Source organism: Ipomoea triloba, chromosome 1 (assembly GCF_003576645.1).
Source record: "Ipomoea triloba cultivar NCNSP0323 chromosome 1, ASM357664v1".
Lineage (NCBI taxonomy): Eukaryota > Viridiplantae > Streptophyta > Magnoliopsida > Solanales > Convolvulaceae > Ipomoea > Ipomoea triloba.
Genome location: NC_044916.1, coordinates 31,590,110 through 31,610,915, shown reverse-complemented (window position 1 = coordinate 31,610,915; position 20,806 = coordinate 31,590,110). Strand labels below are relative to the sequence as shown.

General features: G+C 33.9%; 2 protein-coding genes across 2 annotated transcripts; one reads left to right on the top strand and one right to left on the bottom strand.

Annotated features, from left to right (window-relative positions):
- Positions 1-8,842: 8,842 nt before the first annotated feature.
- On the top strand, positions 8,843-16,954 carry LOC116023077 (pleiotropic drug resistance protein 1-like). The gene is made up of 19 exons (XM_031264044.1): positions 8,843-9,366; positions 9,545-9,665; positions 9,804-9,892; positions 10,252-10,496; positions 10,587-10,663; positions 11,530-11,583; positions 11,676-12,068; positions 12,686-12,967; positions 13,067-13,383; positions 13,461-13,621; positions 13,718-13,821; positions 13,963-14,119; positions 14,222-14,763; positions 14,873-15,163; positions 15,255-15,338; positions 15,425-15,786; positions 15,880-16,051; positions 16,135-16,389; positions 16,479-16,954. Exons 1-19 carry the CDS (start codon positions 9,002-9,004, stop codon positions 16,743-16,745), a joined length of 4,338 nt encoding a protein of 1,445 aa, XP_031119904.1. The 5' UTR covers positions 8,843-9,001; the 3' UTR covers positions 16,746-16,954.
- Positions 16,955-17,274: 320 nt separating this feature from the next.
- Positions 17,275-19,286, bottom strand: LOC116023095 (putative vesicle-associated membrane protein 726). Its single transcript, XM_031264067.1, has 5 exons — positions 19,097-19,286; positions 18,300-18,441; positions 18,100-18,220; positions 17,913-17,975; positions 17,275-17,597 (listed from the first exon to the last, which is right to left on the bottom strand). The coding sequence occupies exons 1-5, from the start codon at positions 19,284-19,286 to the stop codon at positions 17,454-17,456; spliced, it is 660 nt and encodes a 219-aa protein (XP_031119927.1). The 3' UTR covers positions 17,275-17,453.
- Positions 19,287-20,806: the final 1,520 nt, after the last annotated feature.

Here is a 20,806-nt window from a genome sequence, read left to right as displayed (position 1 = left end):
GTGAAATTTTAAAGGATATTTTGTTTCTATTTTTGTTTTTTCCCCAGAATAATTAAAGTGTAAAATGATATTAATTACGTTGGTACAGGGTTAGATCTTAAAGTCCTTTCTCGTGGATTTTAAAATAGCTACATTTCTAAGGCTTGAACTTAAAATATGTGGTTAGACGGGGAAGAGAATTATGTCATCTTATTCACACCCATAGATATAATAGTGTATATATATTAGTACTCACTTATTTGGTTTATGAACTCAAAACAAGTCACTCTCTCTGTCTCATTTTACATGTCATGTTTACTATTTATTTGTCAAACCAACAATCTTTTCATTGCTTATTTTCTTTAGTAATTTTTAATCGTTTTTAAATTTGATTTTTTGTGTGTTTAATAGTACTTTTAATGTAGTTTCTAAATATATAAATTTAACATACTAATATTACGAAAAATTAAATTTAAAATAATTTCAATCAAATCTCGTTAACCGAACCAGACATACAAAATGGGATGGAAGTTAGAGAGAGTATTAAAGCATCCTTAATAGTGAGGTCTTTTTGTGGTTTTTGATGAGTTTTTGTAAGTGTGATTAAGAAATAGAAAATGTGAGAAGAGGAAAAAAAAACATATCTGATTAACAAAATAAATAAATAAATAAATATTTGTCAGGTGCACGTCAGGCATGCCTAGCGAGCGCGTACAGTACACGCGCCCGCTGGGCACATTGGTGGCAGCCACGCACGCGTGGCGCGACTGCCTTTCGATTCTGTGCGATGGCATTACTGTTCTAGTAACTCTCCTCTTGCGATTGTACCCAAACCCCCTCTCTCTTACCTTCTCTCACTTTCACCTCACTATGTACTGTAGCAAAAACTCCAAATAAACCATTAATGTGGTTGCTCATATATATATATATATATATATATATATATATATATATATATATATATATAATAAACACCCATTATAACTTTCTCTCAAAAGTCTAAAGCCTTTTGTAAATACTAAAAAAATCCAAATTATTTCCATCAATAAATAAACTCTAAATAAATAAAACCTAAAATCCGTGAGGAAAAAATAGGACAAATGGGAATCCCCACTTTGCCTAATAAAATGGAATGGAAAACTTTAATATAGTCCATGATATGATTATGTTATTATTATAAGGTGATATAGATTAGTTGGTACTACAATAAAAAAAAAATTAAAATAATACAAAAAATTAATGCACCTCTGAGCATGCTTCTGACACGACACTAATAGTACCAACCACTAATATAGTGTAGTATATATCACATAAGTATTACATAATTGGTGGATAAATGCCCCATATATAATGCAGACAACCAACTTTTTGTAATAGTTAGCCACATTATAAAACCCAAAATCAATATCAACTTGCAATTATCTAAATACAATCTTAGTTAAAGATTTGTGCATTAAAAGTTGACACAAGATAAGATATGTGAGACTAAATCTCGATTGACAATATTTAATTACGTAATAAAATAATAAAAAGAAAAACATACATCGAATCATCTCAACCAATTTCATGAGACACGTTTGTAATTATTTGAGTGAGAAATTTCGTTTGAAATAATATTTTATAATTAATTAACTATTAAATTTAAAAATTATTAATTTAATAGTTGGTCAATCAATTAATAACCTTCATTTTAATTTGAATTAATTAAATATGGAATTTTTTAGATCAGACCTTGATGTATAGTAACCAAAAACAAAATGATTAGAGATTAAATTAGGAAAATAATGAATATATATGGAGCATGTGGGGTGTCATGTTTGATTGGTTTGAATATTCTAACTGGCACACCTCGAAAAGGGATAAGGAAAAAAAAAATCCACAATTGATACAAGAAAAGATATAGTGAGTTTGTCTTTTCTAATCATGAAACCAAGCTTTTCAAATGCCATTTTGTGTCATTTATTATATAAAAATATTATTAACCAATTATGCTGATTATTTAAATCTTAATCATATAGGTTAAGTAAGTGTTGCATAAGTTTTTTGGAAGGTGATCAAATAATCAAATTTGTCATACCAAATCCACCCAAAAAAAATCAATTATAAAAGACCATAAATTAAAATAATTTCATTTATTTCGGTCTTTACTTCTTTATATTTATTTTCAAATTTGTAGATGAATTTATCCATTGCTTGCAATTTTTATTTTTTATTTTTGTTGCATTTGAAAGTTGAACCTACAACATTCTAACTAGTTGCAAAATTAATGTTACTCAATTACAAAATATGACCGCTTGTAATTATCACTTTCATTAGACCTATGAACAAGACTACAATAGATTAAAAAAACACAAACTACTAAAAAAAATGTGTCAGAAACACACTATTAGTCATCAAATATGAACGAGTGTCATTCGGGAGTGTATCCAAAGTGCATGTGAAGACCCTAGTTGAAAATTCTTAAAATTCGTTGCTATCTAATTTGCACACATGTTCACTTCACGGTTGACGTAATATCTGATTAATTATGCTTTATAGGAAATATCTATTTGTACTAAAATTTTCATACTAAATATTATATTATTTGATTTAACTAGATATATGTATCACGTGCAATCCTTCCTATTATAAAACATGAAATGGTACATACAAATATACAATACTTGTTAGCATAAATTTGTTCAAATTTCTTTTGTATGTAATAAAATTTAATCTTGTTGAGGAAAAAGAAAATCAAGTGGATTGATTACTATAACCTTATTCATGGTCTTGAATTAATTAATATATATATATATATATATATATATATATATATATATATATATATATATATTATGGATTACTCCAGATCTTGTGTAAAAAATTTTATTAATTATATCACCAAGACACCAACTCTTTTGAAACTTATCCGAAAATAGGTCCACTTAGATCCAAATAGTAACCGTGTTGTTATTTGTTATTTGTTATTTTTTTATGTGATAGATGAAAATATATAGTCATTACTCAATGGTGTGTATGAAAAACTTGAAATTAATCTTACATAAAAGATATTGGTTTATAATACATGTGAAGAACCATGGAAGCCTATGTGTTCAATCCTATGTATGCAACAAAGATGAATATGGAGAACCGTAACTTTATACATAATTAAAGACAAAAAATAAATCTCCACCAAACAAAAAAAAAAAAAAGAGAGAAAAAAAAATTAAATAATGTAATAATTTATTGACTAAGTTTACAATATATGTATAATTAATGAATTAAAATCATCAATTTCTTTCTAAGAAAAACATGGAAGAAATTGGTGGCCTTAGACAAGTAGACAACCGTCTAGGATTTGTTTTTTTTTTTTTTTTTTTTTTTAAGTTAGATCTTTGTATGGAAATGTGGATCCATTGACGGAAATTTGCTTCTAGATTTCCAAAATATTTGGAAATTTGGATTTTTTTTATTTGTTACTTTTGAATTTCTGTGGATGTGGTGAAGATAAATTTTTAAAATAAATTCAAAATTTACAAAATGGCTTCCCGTTTTCAATATATTAAGAGTTGATTTTATTTTTTTGTCTTACACTTATACATGTTATTTTATTATTCAAAAAAAATACATATTATTTTACTTTTAGTTATTATTTTTTTTTCAAAACATCACTGATTGATCTTAATATTATTGTGACATGACCATTTGTGGTCCTTCATCAACATGTCTATTTAAATGATGGTAAATATGAGAACATGTTGGTTGTTTTTCATACAAAGTGGGTTGACCTAATATATATAAATGTGCGTGTGTGTTTATATATTTATGAAAAATCTCTATTTCACTTTGTCAGAGTGCTATGTCTTCTTTAGGTGCAATTCGTGTCTCCGCAGAAAAATAGTAGATGATAGAAAACAGGCTAAAGAAATCCGAGCTAATGAAATGCCTTCATATATAAAAATAGTTTGTTAATTCATTTTGTGTGTGTTTGGTTCGCACATGGAAATCGGAATCGGTATATGTATCAAATACTTGGTAAATGTAATGAGTTTTTGTGAAATTATTTTTCATGTTTGGTAGTATGGTGGAATGAGAATGATTATTAATAGTTGGGAAGAAATGAGGAAGGGAAATTAAACTCTTATTTAATAAGGGTATGAATTTTTCAATTAATGGGGTATTCTAAATTCATAATAGATTTCAAAAAACCGATCAACCAAACAATAACAATCATTTTGATACATATACCTTATACCAAAATCCGTCAACCAAACACACCCTTTGTATACTTAAGACCGAAGTACCCTCTTATTTAACATCATTTAAATATATTGACACTTATAACAATTGAATATAAAGTTATTTCTAGAAGAAAAGCAAATCTTTCATTTACTTTGATGTGAACAAAAATCAAATGTTTTCAAACACAGAAGGTTACTTGTGTCCTCTGTATTGACTTAATAGCCTCCAAATTAATGGAAACAATGATATCTGGCAAAACTTTTGCCATACATCTAATCCAGTAACACCAAAAAACGATTTAGATCCTTGTAAACAGGCACCTATCTTCTACCAAACAAAAACATTTAATTTACTTTTGTGTGTGAACAAAAGAATCAAAACTTGTTCTAGTATTGAAGTGGACCAGTAATCTTTGCCGGTCTTTAATTACATTCACGGTTGGTTACTTGTGTCTTCACACCGTTCATGTCTTTTTTCAAAATTTATATCACGAAAATAAGGTGGATATTGACATGTTTAATAATTTAATTAGTGTTTGCAAAAAAAAAAAAAAAGTAAAAATTAATTAGTGGGGTAAAAAAGAAAGAAAATTAACGCCGTTAATTTCCGGGTGTTGACAAAGTCAACGTGCAGCGATTTTTGTGCACTATATTTTTGGAGTTTGCTTTTTGCAGTCTAAAGCACATGTTTTTGAACCGTCAGAGATTCAGAATTTTGGCACTGTTGGATTAATTGACCGCCGGAACTTGAGTGCACCACAACTACTTCCTCGTATTTTATTGATGAATCACAAGTGTTGTTGCTATAATATTCTTGGTGTATATAATTTAGAGTTGTTGTCCAATTCAATAACAACTGTTAAAAAATAAAGACTAGTATTATATGGTATAATTGTGTTAAAAAAGTCTGATAACATTAGGTACAATCAATATATATATTAATGATATTAAGTGTTACACATTTTATATATAGTTGTATCGTGTATTGTATATTAACATCATAGTCTAGGATTCAAATTTATGATTTTTTTATTTTAGTGAGCAATTTCGTGTCACTAGACCATAAAATCATTGGCAATTTAAAATTTATAATTAAAATAAAAGAGACAAATAATATTTTATTAACACCCCATCGATTAATGTGTCAAATGTATAATAATATTGTTAAAAAATATATACATATCCATTTTTTTCAACGACTAAAATGAGAGGATTTGATTTGAGAATTGAATGTCAAGATTCAAGAATGGGTTTTCTCCAAGGCTCTCTCTTCGTTTTCTTTCGTCCATTATCAAAAGTCTTGTTAATTACAGGCTTGTCACGTCAAATTGTTGAATAAGAATTTTATTTATTTTGAATGACCAATTAAGTTTTGACCCTATAAACCTCTGGCGGGTCGGGCCAGGCTCCAGGGACTAAAAGTCTTTTGTCAACGATTATAGACGACGTTGAATATTGACACTACAAATTGTTTATTTATTAATTTATTAATTACTTAATTTTGTTTTACTATATTTTTTTCACTCTTGTTTTACACATTATAAAGTTGCGGTCCAGTTGAAATATAGATTCGATGTATCGTTTTATTATATTTTATACTCCGTAAGCATACCGATATATTCGCTGAATATATATTGAATACATTAAAAAAAAATGTATCTTTGTTTTGTTTTGATTTTTTGTTTTGATTTTTTTTTTAATAACTTGGGTCATCCCAACATTGTCGAACCAATCTTATTTCTACAGGACTCCGCCCCTCGAACTATTGCGAAGGTAAATCGTGTATCACACAATTAGCCTACTAATCAAATTCTAGTATTTATATGCTCACATTATCGCCTTCAATCATGACATTTAAATTAGGTGACAAACTAATTAACCCTGAATATAATTTTTATATTTGTTAACGATATGATATGATGGTTATTGTGTTATTAAAATAAACACAGTAATCAACTATAATTAAACATATAAAATAAATAAGGTTGCATCATACATGATATTTCCGCACATGGTATACAATATAATAAATTTTAACTATTTTATATGTCATGATTATGTAATATGAAATTATAAAATATAGATCTCGAGTAGCATGCAATCATTTTTTTTAAATGAATTATTTTATATGCACTCACTTGTATAGTGAATGCGAATTTACATCTTAACTAAAGAGTTTTTTTTTTTTTACTTGAATTAACATTATAATTAAATATATTTGTGACAATATACAAATATGTGATATTAAATCTCTAAAGTTTTAAAGTTTATATATTATTGTTATGTATAATTGGATATAATTATTACACGACATCAATTTTTGAGCTTTATTGCCAATAAGGCGAATAATATAAGCCCTTGTTTTATCCATGTAACTCATTTTATTTTTTTTTGTATCAGTCTTTATTTATTTATTTATTTATTTATTTATTTATGATTTAACATGTATTCTCGACTACTTCATAAGTAACCTAATGATGCTAAAATATCAGTCTGTATTTATTTATTTATTTATTTATGATTTAACATGTATTCTCGACTACTTCATAAGTAACCTAATGATGCTAAAATATTGTGACGCTTAACAACAACATATCAAAAAAGTGATTTATAATTTTTTTTATTCATTTCATTTTTTTCATTCAAATAAAAGGAAAGTATATAATAGAAACTTGACTCTCTAAAAAGTTCATTATCATTTTTAAAAATATAAAATTGGTAAATAAAGCAGCATTTCACATATGGTTAGGATTATTATCTCTGAGTCTTTTAACTTTTACATACCTTGCATTTACTCATTAGTCCATCACTCCATTGTGAATATTGCTTGGGTCTAGTGCATGTGAAATATTATTACTACTCCGTATTTTTTTTTACCTGTTTAAGTTATATTTCTACCCATTTTATGATGTGCGCGGTCCGATAAAAATCATCAATAATATTTTTTTAAATACGTAAGTCATTTTATATATTATTAGCTAATTATAAATAACTAATTTTCTAAACACATTTTTACAACTTACTAATACCATCAATCAACCAAAATATTTAATACACCTACAAGTTAATTTTCAAATACCCATTCACTTTCTAAAAAGTTCATTTGTCATTTTTTTAATATAATATAAAATGGGTAAGAAAAACGGCATTTTCACTTTCACATAGGTATGCAACAAGATGTAAAAGTAAAATATAGTGAAGACGAAAAAGACCGCAAATCATTATGGGAATTCGGAATCACATTGCAAGGTGAAGTCGGGTTTAAAATACACCATTTACATACTGAATATTCACAATTTATATATTAATTATTTATAACTTACATACTGAATGCTCATAATTCAAATTGTAAACATTTAATATGTAAATGGACACAAGGTGAACTCGTGTCCATGGTATAAGAACATAAGTATTTGAAAAAATACAACGAAGGCTTGATTGTTGGGCCAATCTAACGGTGCCAGTTAAGTCGTTTATTCAAACCTGGCTGCCCAACGTTGCTGTCAAACAGGCAGTAGTGGAATATGATTGATTTTAAAACTATTGCACACAAAGAATATGTGGCTTGGAAAATGTCGTAATACTTATTAATGTACAAATGTACAATATGTCCTATGAATTTTCCACGTAGCTTCTATACTTCCTTCAGTTCCTTGTCCTCCAATCTGTTATGATCCAGCTGAAAGGTCAAAGATGGTGGCATGCATCCTAATTTTTTGGTTACAATTTCCCATTATATTGCCTATCCTGAAATATAACTATTGGTAAAGTATAGTACTAATAAATATTAATGAAAAAATAGTGAACAATTTTTTTAAAAATTCTTTTTCTTTTCATATACATAAAATCTCTCATTCCTTTTAATTTTTTATTATACAAATTAACCAAGTTTGGTTAAAAAGTACAAAATGACTCAACTTTCAACAAATTTAATTTCTCTCTTATTATTATATACTAGTAAAAGAATATGGACAACCTTAATCAAATTAGTCATATAGTAGTAGCAGTACTTAGTAACTCTTTTTCAAGTTTGATTTCTTGCAAGGGTTGTTTAATTAGCCTATCCGAAATGGATCTACAATGAGGTAAATCAAACTAAGTTGTCTGATCCCTTTTGCCTTCCACAATGGAGTAAATCAGCTTAGGCCGCCTATAGCTGATCGACAACAACCCATGAACAATTAAACTTATAATCTTGTAGTTATCAAACTAATAATCCAACCAACCTAATTGCGATTGTCTTGTAATTGGAATTCTTAATTTGAAGAATAATGTGAATTTTAATCATATTTTCTCAATATTTTTCTAGTAGTTATTGAACTATAAATGCAAAATTTAAGAAAAATAAGAGAGAAAAAGTAATTGTTCTTTTTGGGTACTTCTAATGGATAGCTTTTGACCTTTAGCTTGATTAAAAAATTAGTAATAATAGTTTATTTCCCTGTTTTTTTTGAGAACATTTTATTTCCCTGTTTTAGACAAAATAAAAACAAAATGTCGTCTTATACCAAAAAGCTAGAAAATTAAATGGGAAATGCAAATTAGACAGGTTTTGGCGATTAATCTGAGCCGCCCGCTAAACAGTAGTTGGATATCTCTACTCTTCCCGGCCACTATAAAACTACCAATCTTCAACACACCCAAACACCTCTCTCCTCTGCACCTCTTAGCTAATTTCTTCTACTCTGAGAACAGAGAGAAGGCCAAATTATATTAAACTCTGATCATACATATCATCGTCTAAAAATTCCAGATCAGAACTCGAAAGTCCAGAGAATTGAAGGACAATATAGAAGAAGAGCATGGAGGCGGCGGATTTGGGGATTATAAGAGGGGGGAGTATAAGAGGGAGTTTGAGAGGGAGCTTAAGAGGGAGTTCCAGAGCGAACAGCAATTCCATATGGAGGAACACCGGCGTGGAGGTGTTTTCCCGGTCGTCCAGGGACGAGGACGACGAGGAGGCTCTTAAATGGGCGGCGCTCGAGAAGTTGCCGACGTTCGACCGTCTCAGAAAAGGGCTTCTCTTCGGAGCGGAAGGCCCGGCCACGGAGGTGGATATCAACAACCTCGGATTCCACGAGCGACAGACCTTGCTTCAGCGGCTTGTTAATGTTGCCGATGAAGACAACGAGAAGTTTTTGATGAAACTCAGGAACAGAATAGATAGGTTTGTCTGTCACTTAGCTTGTGTTAATACTTCTCTCCTGTTCTGTTATGGTACAACTTATAATCTTGTATTGTTATAATCTGACCAATTTAGCTGGAGTTGTTAACTTTATAAGTATAAAGTGTAAATTAAAATAGATGTGTTTTAGAATAATATGAAATTTGAAATATATATGCAGAGTTGGGATAGATTTGCCGACAATAGAAGTGAGATATGAGCATCTGAAAGTGGAGGCAGATGCATATGCAGGCAGCAGAGCTTTGCCCACATTCATCAATTTCACTACAAATTTCATTGAGGTACTTACTCAAATATATATATATATATATATATATGCTTCATTTCATCTTCCCTCTCTCTTAATATTCATCGATCACATGCATTTCACTTCTACTTCACTATATATAAACCGATCTTCTTCCTTTTCTATGTAACAGGATCTGCTGAACGCCCTTCACCTCACTAGAACCAAAAAAAGGAACCTCACTATCCTCAATGATGTTAGTGGAATCATCAAGCCATGCAGGTTAATTAGTTACTACCTATTCATCAGTACATATTACAATCTAAATATATCTTGCTTAGTTGACTGAGCAACTCTAACTAAGTTAGTTGAACTGTTGGTTTGATAATAACTATAAGCTACCAATTAAGTTCATCCCTTTACGAGAGAGCGGTCTATTAATGGTTTGAGTCAATCAACTATAAACAACCTAGACTGGTTGATATCCGTATAATTTTCGTTTGTCGATTATAGTCACGAGATGGGTACACACGTGGCTGCAGGGGGCTTCCTTCCTCAGTCCAAAAATAAAAATTATATGGTGCTTAGTTGGTTGATAATATGGATGGGAGAGTAATTTTTATATATAATTGTACGTACAGAATGACGTTGCTGTTGGGGCCACCGAGTTCGGGGAAGACAACACTTTTACTAGCCCTGGCAGGGAAGCTTGATAAAGCATTGAGGGTGGGTGGAAGAGTGACATACAATGGGCATGGCTTAACCGAATTTGTGCCTCAGAGAACAGCTGCGTACATTAGCCAACACGATTTGCATATCGGAGAAATGACAGTTCGAGAAACCTTGGAATTCTCAGCTAGATGCCAGGGTGTTGGCTCTCGCTATGGTTCGTAATATATTTCTTTTTCCTACCTAATTCCTAATTCCTAATTTTATGGTCAAAGTTAGTTTCTTAAATGTTGGGAAATATTTGCAGAAATGTTGGCGGAATTGTCAAGAAGGGAGAAGGCAGCAAACATCAAACCAGATCCCGATATTGATGTTTACATGAAGGTAAGAATTCAGCATTTTTTTGAGTTATTAGAAAAAGATTATACACATTATTTGAAAATATGCATTGAATAAATCGACTAAATTGCTCTATACATTTTATATCATACTAAAAATAATAATTTATTGACCAATAATATTAGTGTGTTATCACTTTAAAGTGTTAAGTTACGTAGTCCAACATAATAGTATTAAAAAATCTAAATCATTATTCATAAAGTATTAGAAAGATAAATTATTATTTGGATTGACGTAAGGCATTGGGTCATATGTACAGTGGTCAACCAAAATATATTATTATATAGGGGGTTTAGGGTCAGTGAGTGTAAACAGAGGGGAGAGTAGATTTAATTTATTGCGGCGATGCTACGCCAGCACACGTATGTGATTCCGACAGGATCAACAAATTCAGGAATTAAAAATGCACTTTCTTATTCCCTGCAATAAATTACTCCGTACATTATTATTATTGTTGTTGAACACATTTGTTTAGACTCATTTAATCACTTGAAATGCATATTTAGTATCGAAGTGGTAGACTTAATCATTTAATGAACAAATCAACTATCAATAAGTAACTAAGTAACTAATAAAGTACCGTAGTTAATTTGTCCACTCCTGTTTAGCTCAATTTAAACTTAAAGTAGACAGATTCTTTATAAGCATAACATTTGGTTGGGGCGGTTCGGCTGAGCCACTGATACTAATATACTATCGCTTCCTTAAGTCCCGTTTGACCTTGATATGATAACGGATGTGTAAATTATAGTGATTGTTTTGATTTTGTTTTGTTTAGTTTTGATTTTTTTACTACGAAAAGACATGATTTTGATTATTATAATATTTGATTTTGGTGTGAATATATATAGGCTGCAGCTACTGAAGGACAAGAAGCAAATGTGGTGACTGATTATGTTCTTAAGGTAATGAGAATTTGAATCATCAATCGATCGAAAAATATATATATAGTGACCAAAATTAATGAAAATTAATAAATGGATATTGGTGCGCGCAGATTCTGGGACTGGAAGTTTGTGCAGACACAATGGTGGGCGATGAAATGATACGAGGAATATCGGGCGGGCAGAAAAAGCGTGTGACCACCGGCGAGATGATTGTCGGACCGGCGAAAGCTCTTTTCATGGACGAAATCTCGACGGGGCTCGACAGCTCCACAACCTATTCCATCGTTAATTCGCTTAAGCAGTACGTCCACATTCTGAAGGGAACCGCCGTCATTTCTCTGCTCCAACCCGCGCCCGAGACCTACAACCTGTTCGACGATATTATTTTGTTGTCGGATGGATACCTCGTTTACCAGGGCCCTCGCGAAGACATCCTCGACTTCTTCGAGTCCATGGGGTTCAGATGCCCTGACAGAAAAGGCGTCGCCGATTTCTTGCAAGAAGTACGTACGCATGCCCTTCACTTCATAGAACCATTTTCCAATTTTCTATTTCTCCATTAGGAAATGCAATAGATTCTTTACTTAGGGTGTATTTGGTAAATTAGAAAATATTTTCGGAATTTTCGGTGTTTGGCATCGTCCTGAAAATGCAGAAAATGTTTTTCGTTGACCAAGGAAAATCAGTTCATTTTGCCTGAAAATGACATACCGAATTTTGTTCGGTAAGTCATTTTCTGGAATGGCCAAAATGTCGTTTAGCATGTTCTCGGCCAAAATGAACTAAACACATCAAGACAGTTTTCCATAACGCAACCAAACACGGTAAAGAAAAATATTTTCCGAAAACATTTTCTGGAAGTCATTTTCCTACTTTCCAAAGGGACCCTTAATATATTATTGCTCATAAAAGACGAAATCCCTCATCTCAAAACCAACACTTCAAGATTTCTGGGGCTGATAAAACACGGTAACTCAGCAATCCATTAGATTAGGTGGGAGGACTAATGCCGCCCAGAGAGCTGGGGGTGTGACTCTCATACTAGGACTGTTAGAGCTTGATCTTGTGTCTTTGCTCATAATCTGCTGTCGTATTTGATACTAAACTGAATTGTTGACAGGTGACATCCAAGAAAGATCAACAACAATATTGGATACGAAGAGATGAGCCTTACAGGTTTGTGAAGGCTAAGGAATTTGCTGAGGCATACCAATCTTTCCATGTTGGGAGGAGGTCAGCAGAGGAGCTTTCGGTGCCATACGATAAAACCAAAAGCCACCCTGCGGCCTTGACAAACGAGAAATATGGCATAGGAAGTAAGCAGCTCTTGAAGGTTTGCACTGAGAGAGAGTATTTGCTAATGCATAGAAACTCATTTGCTTATGTCTTCAAGTTCTGCCAGGTAAAACATTAAGTCAACTGCCTGTCTGGCATTTTAAGGATGTTTGCACCTTTCACATTTTGAATGTTAACTGATATTGATATTGATATTGAATTCCAGCTTACCATAATGGCTCTTATTACAATGACACTGTTCTTCCGAACTGAAATGAAGAAAGATACTGAGACTGATGGAGGGATTTATGTTGGCGCCCTGTTTTTCGCGGTGGTTATGATTATGTTCAATGGTATGTCTGAGCTTCCTATGACGATTTATAAGCTGCCGGTGTTCTACAAGCAAAGGGACCTCCTGTTTTTCCCTCCTTGGGCTTATGCTCTTCCTTCCTGGATCCTCAAAGTCCCGGTGACATTTGTTGAAGTCGGGCTTTGGGTGTTTGTTACTTACTATGTCATGGGGTTCGATCCGAATGTTGGCAGGTAATAACATGATGATTTCATTTCTTGGTTGGTTGGTTATTGATCAAGAAATAATACTTTTCCTCTTTCGGTTTCAGGTTGTTCAAACAGTTCTTGATATTGATCATGGCAAACCAGATGGCTTCTTCACTGTTTCGGTTTATTGCTGCTGTGGGTAGGACTATGGGAGTTGCCAACACATTTGGATCCTTTGCTTTGCTTCTGCAATTCGCTCTTGGTGGCATTGTTCTTTCGCGAGGTTTGTATTGTAACAATGATTGTGTGTACAAACTAATATGTATTATGCAAGAAATGTCTGATACAAAGAAGTCGGTTTTCCATTCTGATTCTGCAGATGATGTGAAGAAGTGGTGGATTTGGGGTTACTGGACTTCACCATTGATGTATGCCCAGAATGGCATTCTTGTTAATGAATTTAACGGGCATAGCTGGAGAAAGGTAAGTGTTGAGCATAATCTATATATAAATAATAAATGTACAGTCTCTCGAACACATCTTTCAATCAGTGACGGAAATTTTCCAATCATATATAGTTATTTTTTGAATCAAACTGAATTTACTGGTGTTTGATTTCAACAGCCTGTGGCAAACAGTAATGAAACACTTGGAGCTAAAGTTGTAACATCAAGAGGATTCTTCTCAGATTCTAAATGGTATTGGATAGGTCTCGGGGCACTTTTCGGGTTCACAATAGTCTTCAACTTGTGTTACTCCATAGCTCTCCAATATCTTAACCGTGAGTATCTTAGAATCTTAACAGCTGTGAGTATCCAGAAGAGATTCATTCTTCATCTTTAAGGTGCTTATTATGAGTTGTTGTTACTGATTGATTATGCAGCATTTGGCAAGCCCCAAGCTCTTATATCAGATGATGATGACGATAAAGAAACTGCTTCTGTCCAAAGTAGTACTCAACAGTCAACCCAAGCTGTTGGAGGAAATGGAATCAGTGAGGCGGCCGAGACACAGAAAAGGGGAATGGTTCTTCCATTTGAACCGCATTCCCTCACGTTTGACAACGTTGTGTACTCTGTCGACATGCCTCAGGAAATGAGAGATCAGGGCGCTAGTGAGGATAGATTGGTGCTGTTAAAGGGTGTAAGTGGAGCCTTCAGGCCTGGTGTTCTCACTGCTTTGATGGGCGTTAGCGGGGCAGGGAAAACAACTCTTATGGATGTGTTGGCTGGAAGGAAAACCGGTGGATACATTGATGGAGACATCAAGATTTCTGGGTATCCAAAGAAGCAAGAAACTTTTGCCAGGATTTCAGGCTACTGTGAACAGAACGACATCCACTCTCCCTTTGTCACGATTTATGAGGCCCTCGTTTACTCAGCTTGGCTACGTTTGCCAGAAGATGTAGATGCTAGTACTAGAAAGGTTAGTCACCAAACCCCCCAAAAAACCATATCATCCTTAATCACAACAGTATATAACAACTAGTTGTCAAAGTCGGAACATTTACATTTGGGTAATTTGAAATGTGCAGATGTTTGTTGATCAAGTGATGGAGCTAGTTGAGCTGGTTCCATTGAGATCAGCACTGATTGGGTTGCCAGGAGTTAACGGTCTCTCAACCGAGCAACGCAAAAGGCTAACGATTGCAGTTGAGTTAGTGGCGAACCCCTCCATCATATTCATGGACGAGCCAACTTCAGGGCTGGATGCGAGAGCCGCTGCAATTGTGATGAGAACTGTGAGGAACACTGTTGACACCGGCAGAACTGTGGTTTGCACCATCCATCAACCTAGCATCGACATTTTTGAAGCTTTTGATGAGGTAAATTAAGTTCCCTCCTTCCTTGAGTGGCATTTCCCTTCATGAAATATTTAGACACTAAACTGATCAACATACAATACTCTTTCTGTAGCTATTCCTAATGAAAAGAGGAGGACAAGAGATTTATGTGGGGCCATTGGGTCGCAATTCTTGCCATTTGATCAAGTACTTTGAGGTGAGTTTCCAAAACCCCAAAGCTCCAAATTCTTCAAATCAATCTATTAGACATATATACTGATTGTTTTACTTGTGTGAAAATAGTCAATTGATGGAGTGGCGAAAATCAAGGACGGATACAATCCAGCAACATGGATGTTGGAAGTGACAACTTCAGCTCAAGAAATGCTGTTGGGAATGGATTTTACAGATGCTTACAAGAACTCAGATCTGTACAGGAGGAACAAAGCTTTGATCAGTGAACTAAGCACGCCTCGCCCGGGCTCCAAGGACTTATACTTCAAAACTCAATACTCTCAGTCTTTCTGGAGCCAATGTATGGCCTGTCTGTGGAAGCAACACTGGTCTTATTGGCGTAACACCTCTTACACCGCTGTTAGATTCATCTTTACAACCTTCATTGCACTGGCTTTTGGGACAATGTTCTGGGACCTTGGTACCAAAGTGTAAGTCCAAACATAACACCACCTAATACTCTGCCTTTGTATGTATGTATGTAGGTGCTAAATTTCATTTCCTCCTGGTTTGGTATATTTCAGTGATAGGAAGCAGGATGTGCTTAATGCTATGGGATCCATGTATGCCGCGGTTCTCTTCCTCGGAGTGCAAAACTCTTCATCGGTGCAGCCTGTGGTCGCGGTTGAACGTACTGTTTTCTACAGGGAGAAGGCGGCCGGAATGTATTCTGCCTTACCATATGCCTTTGCACAGGTAAGAGTTGTTACTTCTCTACTCTTGCCCACTCTTTACCAAAAAACATGCTAAATCCTCCTTCCTCCCAATGTTGCTCACAGGTGGTTATTGAAATTCCTTACATACTTCTACAATCAGCAGTGTACGGCGTGATTGTTTACGCCATGATCGGGTTCGAGTGGACAGCGGCTAAGTTTTTCTGGTACTTTTTTGTAATGTTCTTCTCCTTGTTATACTTCACCTTCTACGGCATGATGTCTGTGGCCGTTACTCCCAACCAAAACGTTGCATCCATCGTCGCCGCCTTCTTCTATGGTGCATGGAATTTGTTCTCAGGATTCATCATCCCACGACCCGTAAGCTAGCTTTTCATCATCACAATTATTATACATCCATCCATACGATTAGGAATTATGAATTAACACTAACTTGTTTTGTTTAACAGAGCATGCCTGTGTGGTGGAGATGGTACTTCTGGGCATGCCCCGTGTCATGGACATTGTACGGATTGGTGGCATCACAATTCGGAGATATTGAATCGACATTGTCAGATTCAGATTCAGGTCAAACTGTGAAACAGTTCTTGGAAGATTACCTTGGGTTTAAACATGATTTTCTTGGAGTGGTTGCAGCTGTCACGGTTGCCTTCCCTGTTCTTTTCGGCTTCATTTTCGCCTACGCCATTAAAGCATTCAACTTCCAGAAAAGATAGAAATGCTGGGCTTACAAGTTACAACTATATGCAGTAGCAGTAGTAGTTACTAGTGTGTATGTATAGGAGGATGCTGAGATTGAGGTGTTAATAAAATTTGTAACAAGTATGAGAGCTTGTGTTCTTTCGATTCGCTCTTTTATGTAAGCAATTCAAGAGCCAATACTACAATAATTACTTACTTCTCATATGCTGCAAATTGATAGTAACAAATCGTTCTTAATAGGCAAAAGTACTGATTATATATATATATATATATATAGTAGCAAAAAGATCATCAGTAATGAAACTTGTATTAATAAAAGGGAAAAAAAAAGTTCCCTCCATTGTTTATATATCTTGACAGGTCTTCTATCACAATAGATTGACATGGACAACTATCCTCTGTTATTGACAACAACTCAAAATTGCCTAAACAGATAACAAGTTGGGATATGGAGAACTTCTGAACTCACACATCTTATTTCTCTACACAAGTTCTCTTATGGTATCAAGACAGCAAAGCATCGTAAATATGATGAAGAAAATATTAGTGTGAGGGATTCCTTTAAAAAGCACGGGTGTACCTGCACAACTTCTTCTAAAAACTAACTTAAGAAAGCTTTGCATGGAAATGGCAAATTGGAACATGTAAGGAATGTCTGGATGGTTGTGTATGTGTCATGGTACAAGGAGTTCAGGAGGGAACTAGTATATTTTCCAGGGCAATCAGCATTTGAAACCATGGCAGATAGACAAGACAATAATAAGAATCAAAGCTACAAGGACCGTCAACACAATCAGTTTTATCTTCATATTTTCGAACCACAACTTCTTCTTTATTTGGGTCCCCTGTTTCCGGAAATCCTGTGCCTGAAACATCAAAACATGGACAACCAGTACAGCATCAGCATGTATTAGCCAAAGCATAGTTAGGGGTAGATCTCTGCCACTGCTCTCTCCATTCTTTGATCTGTGGTTCTTTCCTGTTTTCGGGTTGTTGGGACTTGGGAGTGGGGGTGGGGGTAGTATCCCAATCCCCCAATTAACATTTATATTGCTACTAATATATTTCTAAAATAAGATTCTTGGGGTTTCAGAAGGCCACTACTTGCAACAATTAAAACATTAAGACGATAGCATGGAGTTTAATTGGTTCAACATATGTATATATGAAAACAAACTAACCTGTGAGCGAAGATTCTCTGTTTTATCAACTAGAAGCTCAATCTTCTCACCGCGCTCAAGAACCTGAAGACCAGATAAATATGTTGAAGCAAACTCTGATAAAGTGAATGTACAAGCAACATATTACTGTACATTTGTCAGTGTCTGCAAAGCTTATTAGAACAAAGACCTAGCAAAAGTTGCTCACCTTCTCAATGTTTCCCATCATAACACCCTTTACTTGATCAACTTGACCTTGCACCTTGGTAAGCTTGTTTATTTCTTCTGGATGTTCAGCACAGTACTTCATGTGCTCTTTCAGTTTCGGTCTACAGTGAGATGTATAAATAAAAGGCCAGAATGACAGGAATTCTAATCATCGCCACAGAAAACGTAAAAGGAAGTTACCCAAATTCTTTAGTAAGACTTTTGGCAATTGCAGTATCTCCCTTCCCTCCACCATATCTCTTGATAAAATCCTGTTTCACACGTTCCAAGAAGCCAATTGGAAGTTGTGATCCAGCAGATTCAGATGCAACAATGCAGTAGGCTGCCAGGTGTGGCTAAATAATAAATTAAAATGAAGGAGAAGAAAAACTTCAAATTGATAACAAAAAAAACAAACAAACTAACTAACTAACTACATCCTCTCTTAAAAACAAGCTCAATATGGGGAAAAATATGAACTGCTGGAGTGGGTTCTCAAAATGCAAACTGAAGATCATGTGGAGAGACCAAGAAAAATTCCTTTCAACAGTTCAATTTCCTCATTTCTATACCAGTTAAGTTTAGGATTCAAACTAGGCATGCTACAGACGGAAAATGGATCAATTAGCTGAGTTTAGCATTCTAAAGATATGAACAGCACCAGACTAAACGGAACCTAAAGGCCGTCATAGATGCAACTCCAATATGCTTGAAATTATCCGATCCTTTCATCCTCATGAAACTCCAATATGAAAAGAGATCACATTATCACTCCAATATGCTTGAAATGATCCGATCCTTTAATTTCAAGCATTACTATTACAAGGTTAAATTATACATAAACTGAAGATTTCAGATCACTTTAATTTGAAGCAGAAACGTGTTCAAGTCTAGCGTGCATGCGCAGTACCTTAGAATATAATCCAAATTTAATGATCGTAGTCATGCATATATGTGAATTGATGAATGAATGAAAAAAGTAGGAGATGAAGACTGACTGAAACCCTTCTCGACGAGGTAATTGAAAGTGTAGCCGTCGCAATTGTAGGTGAATTTGTTGTTGGAAGAGGGGAGCTTGTGGAGGCATTGGGAGGCGACGTCGGTGAAGTTGCCGGAGAACTCAGTGTACTCGGCCAGGACCACCGTGCCTCTGGACACGAAGCTGTAGATCAACGTCTCTTGCGTCATAGTTCAATTTTCCAGGCACGTACTTAGCTAGCTACCTTAATTATATATTTATATATATATGGATTGATTCGATTGATTGAGGAGGTGATGAAAACACATAGATTAAAGCTTGAAATACTGCTGATACAGAGAGAGAGAGCTAGAGAGAGCGAATCGATGAAGAAGGTGAGTGGATTAGAGAGAAATGTGGCAACTCCAAATTTGAGTTGGAAGGCTCTGACGCTGAGAACACTTCGGATCGCGCGGTTATTTTTAACAATCCTGCTCCGTAACGTTACTAACGTCCGTCTGCTCCCCATGCTTCCTACTAAAATCACTCCTCAATAATTGTTCTTCACATTGTCACATTTTATCATAAATTTAATGGGTAACACTTGTTTGAGACCGTTTCGCGAGTCAATTTATAAGGCGGGTCAGATATATGATAGGTCAAAGATCCGACTCATTAATTAAAAAAATTGATCCGCCTAATGGATTGAGACCCGTGAGACGGTATCACACAAGTGTTACCCAACTTTAATATGTATAAATTTCTGTGAAAGATATTTTAAATATATACTTTTTTTTTAATGAGTCAACAAGTATTATATCATTTGAGATCCTTCAAACATAGTGATTTTGCCATGTTTAATCTTAAACATTCAAATTAACCATACTAATCCTAAACATATTATTATACAATATTAGAAAAATATACCATTTAAATGGTTTATTTAGTTTTTTAAATATATATTTAGAATTTTAGATATTCAATTAGTCTAACATGTGTAAAAACTATACTAATTACAGAAGTACATAATTAATAGCAAATCAAAATTTAAGATACACAATAACAATATCTCATATGCACATTCAAAATATTAAATTGAATTGTCATTCATAAATTTGACCCACTAAAAACATTTTGAGTATAATTTACATTCATAGTTAAAACTTATTTTACACGTTACGTGGAGAAACGTTTTCGTCATGTTTGGCTAGACACTTCAACCAAGAGTTGGTTTCGAGTCGTATATATGAAAGTGACATAAGGTTTTACGCAAAGTTTTGTAGGATTGGATGTCTTTCATCTGTTTGGCGTTTCGAAGGTACGTACATCCTATGCAAATATGACGCATGTGCAACTTTGGACTCATGTGGTTGGGAAATAGGGTGATTAGGCAATTGCTATATCACACACTAAGATTTATTTTGCTTTCTGAATTTATATTTAAAAAATATGTATCACTACGGGTAGTTAACAATTTATGTATCTGAAAATAAATTGAAGACATATAACATGTTAATTCCAGACACATAATATTATATAACATATTATGTGTTTGCAGATAACATATTATGTCTGTAGTTGTCATGTTTTTGTCATCATTTTGTCCCCATTCGTGGGGCTCTTATTTTAGTTCAAAGTGACTAGAGAAGAAAATCATATTAACTATTTATGACATTTGTTAAATGAGACTATTCTAATTGAGTCTCGATTAAAATTTATTTGGAACAATTCTTTCAAAGATTCAAGTTAC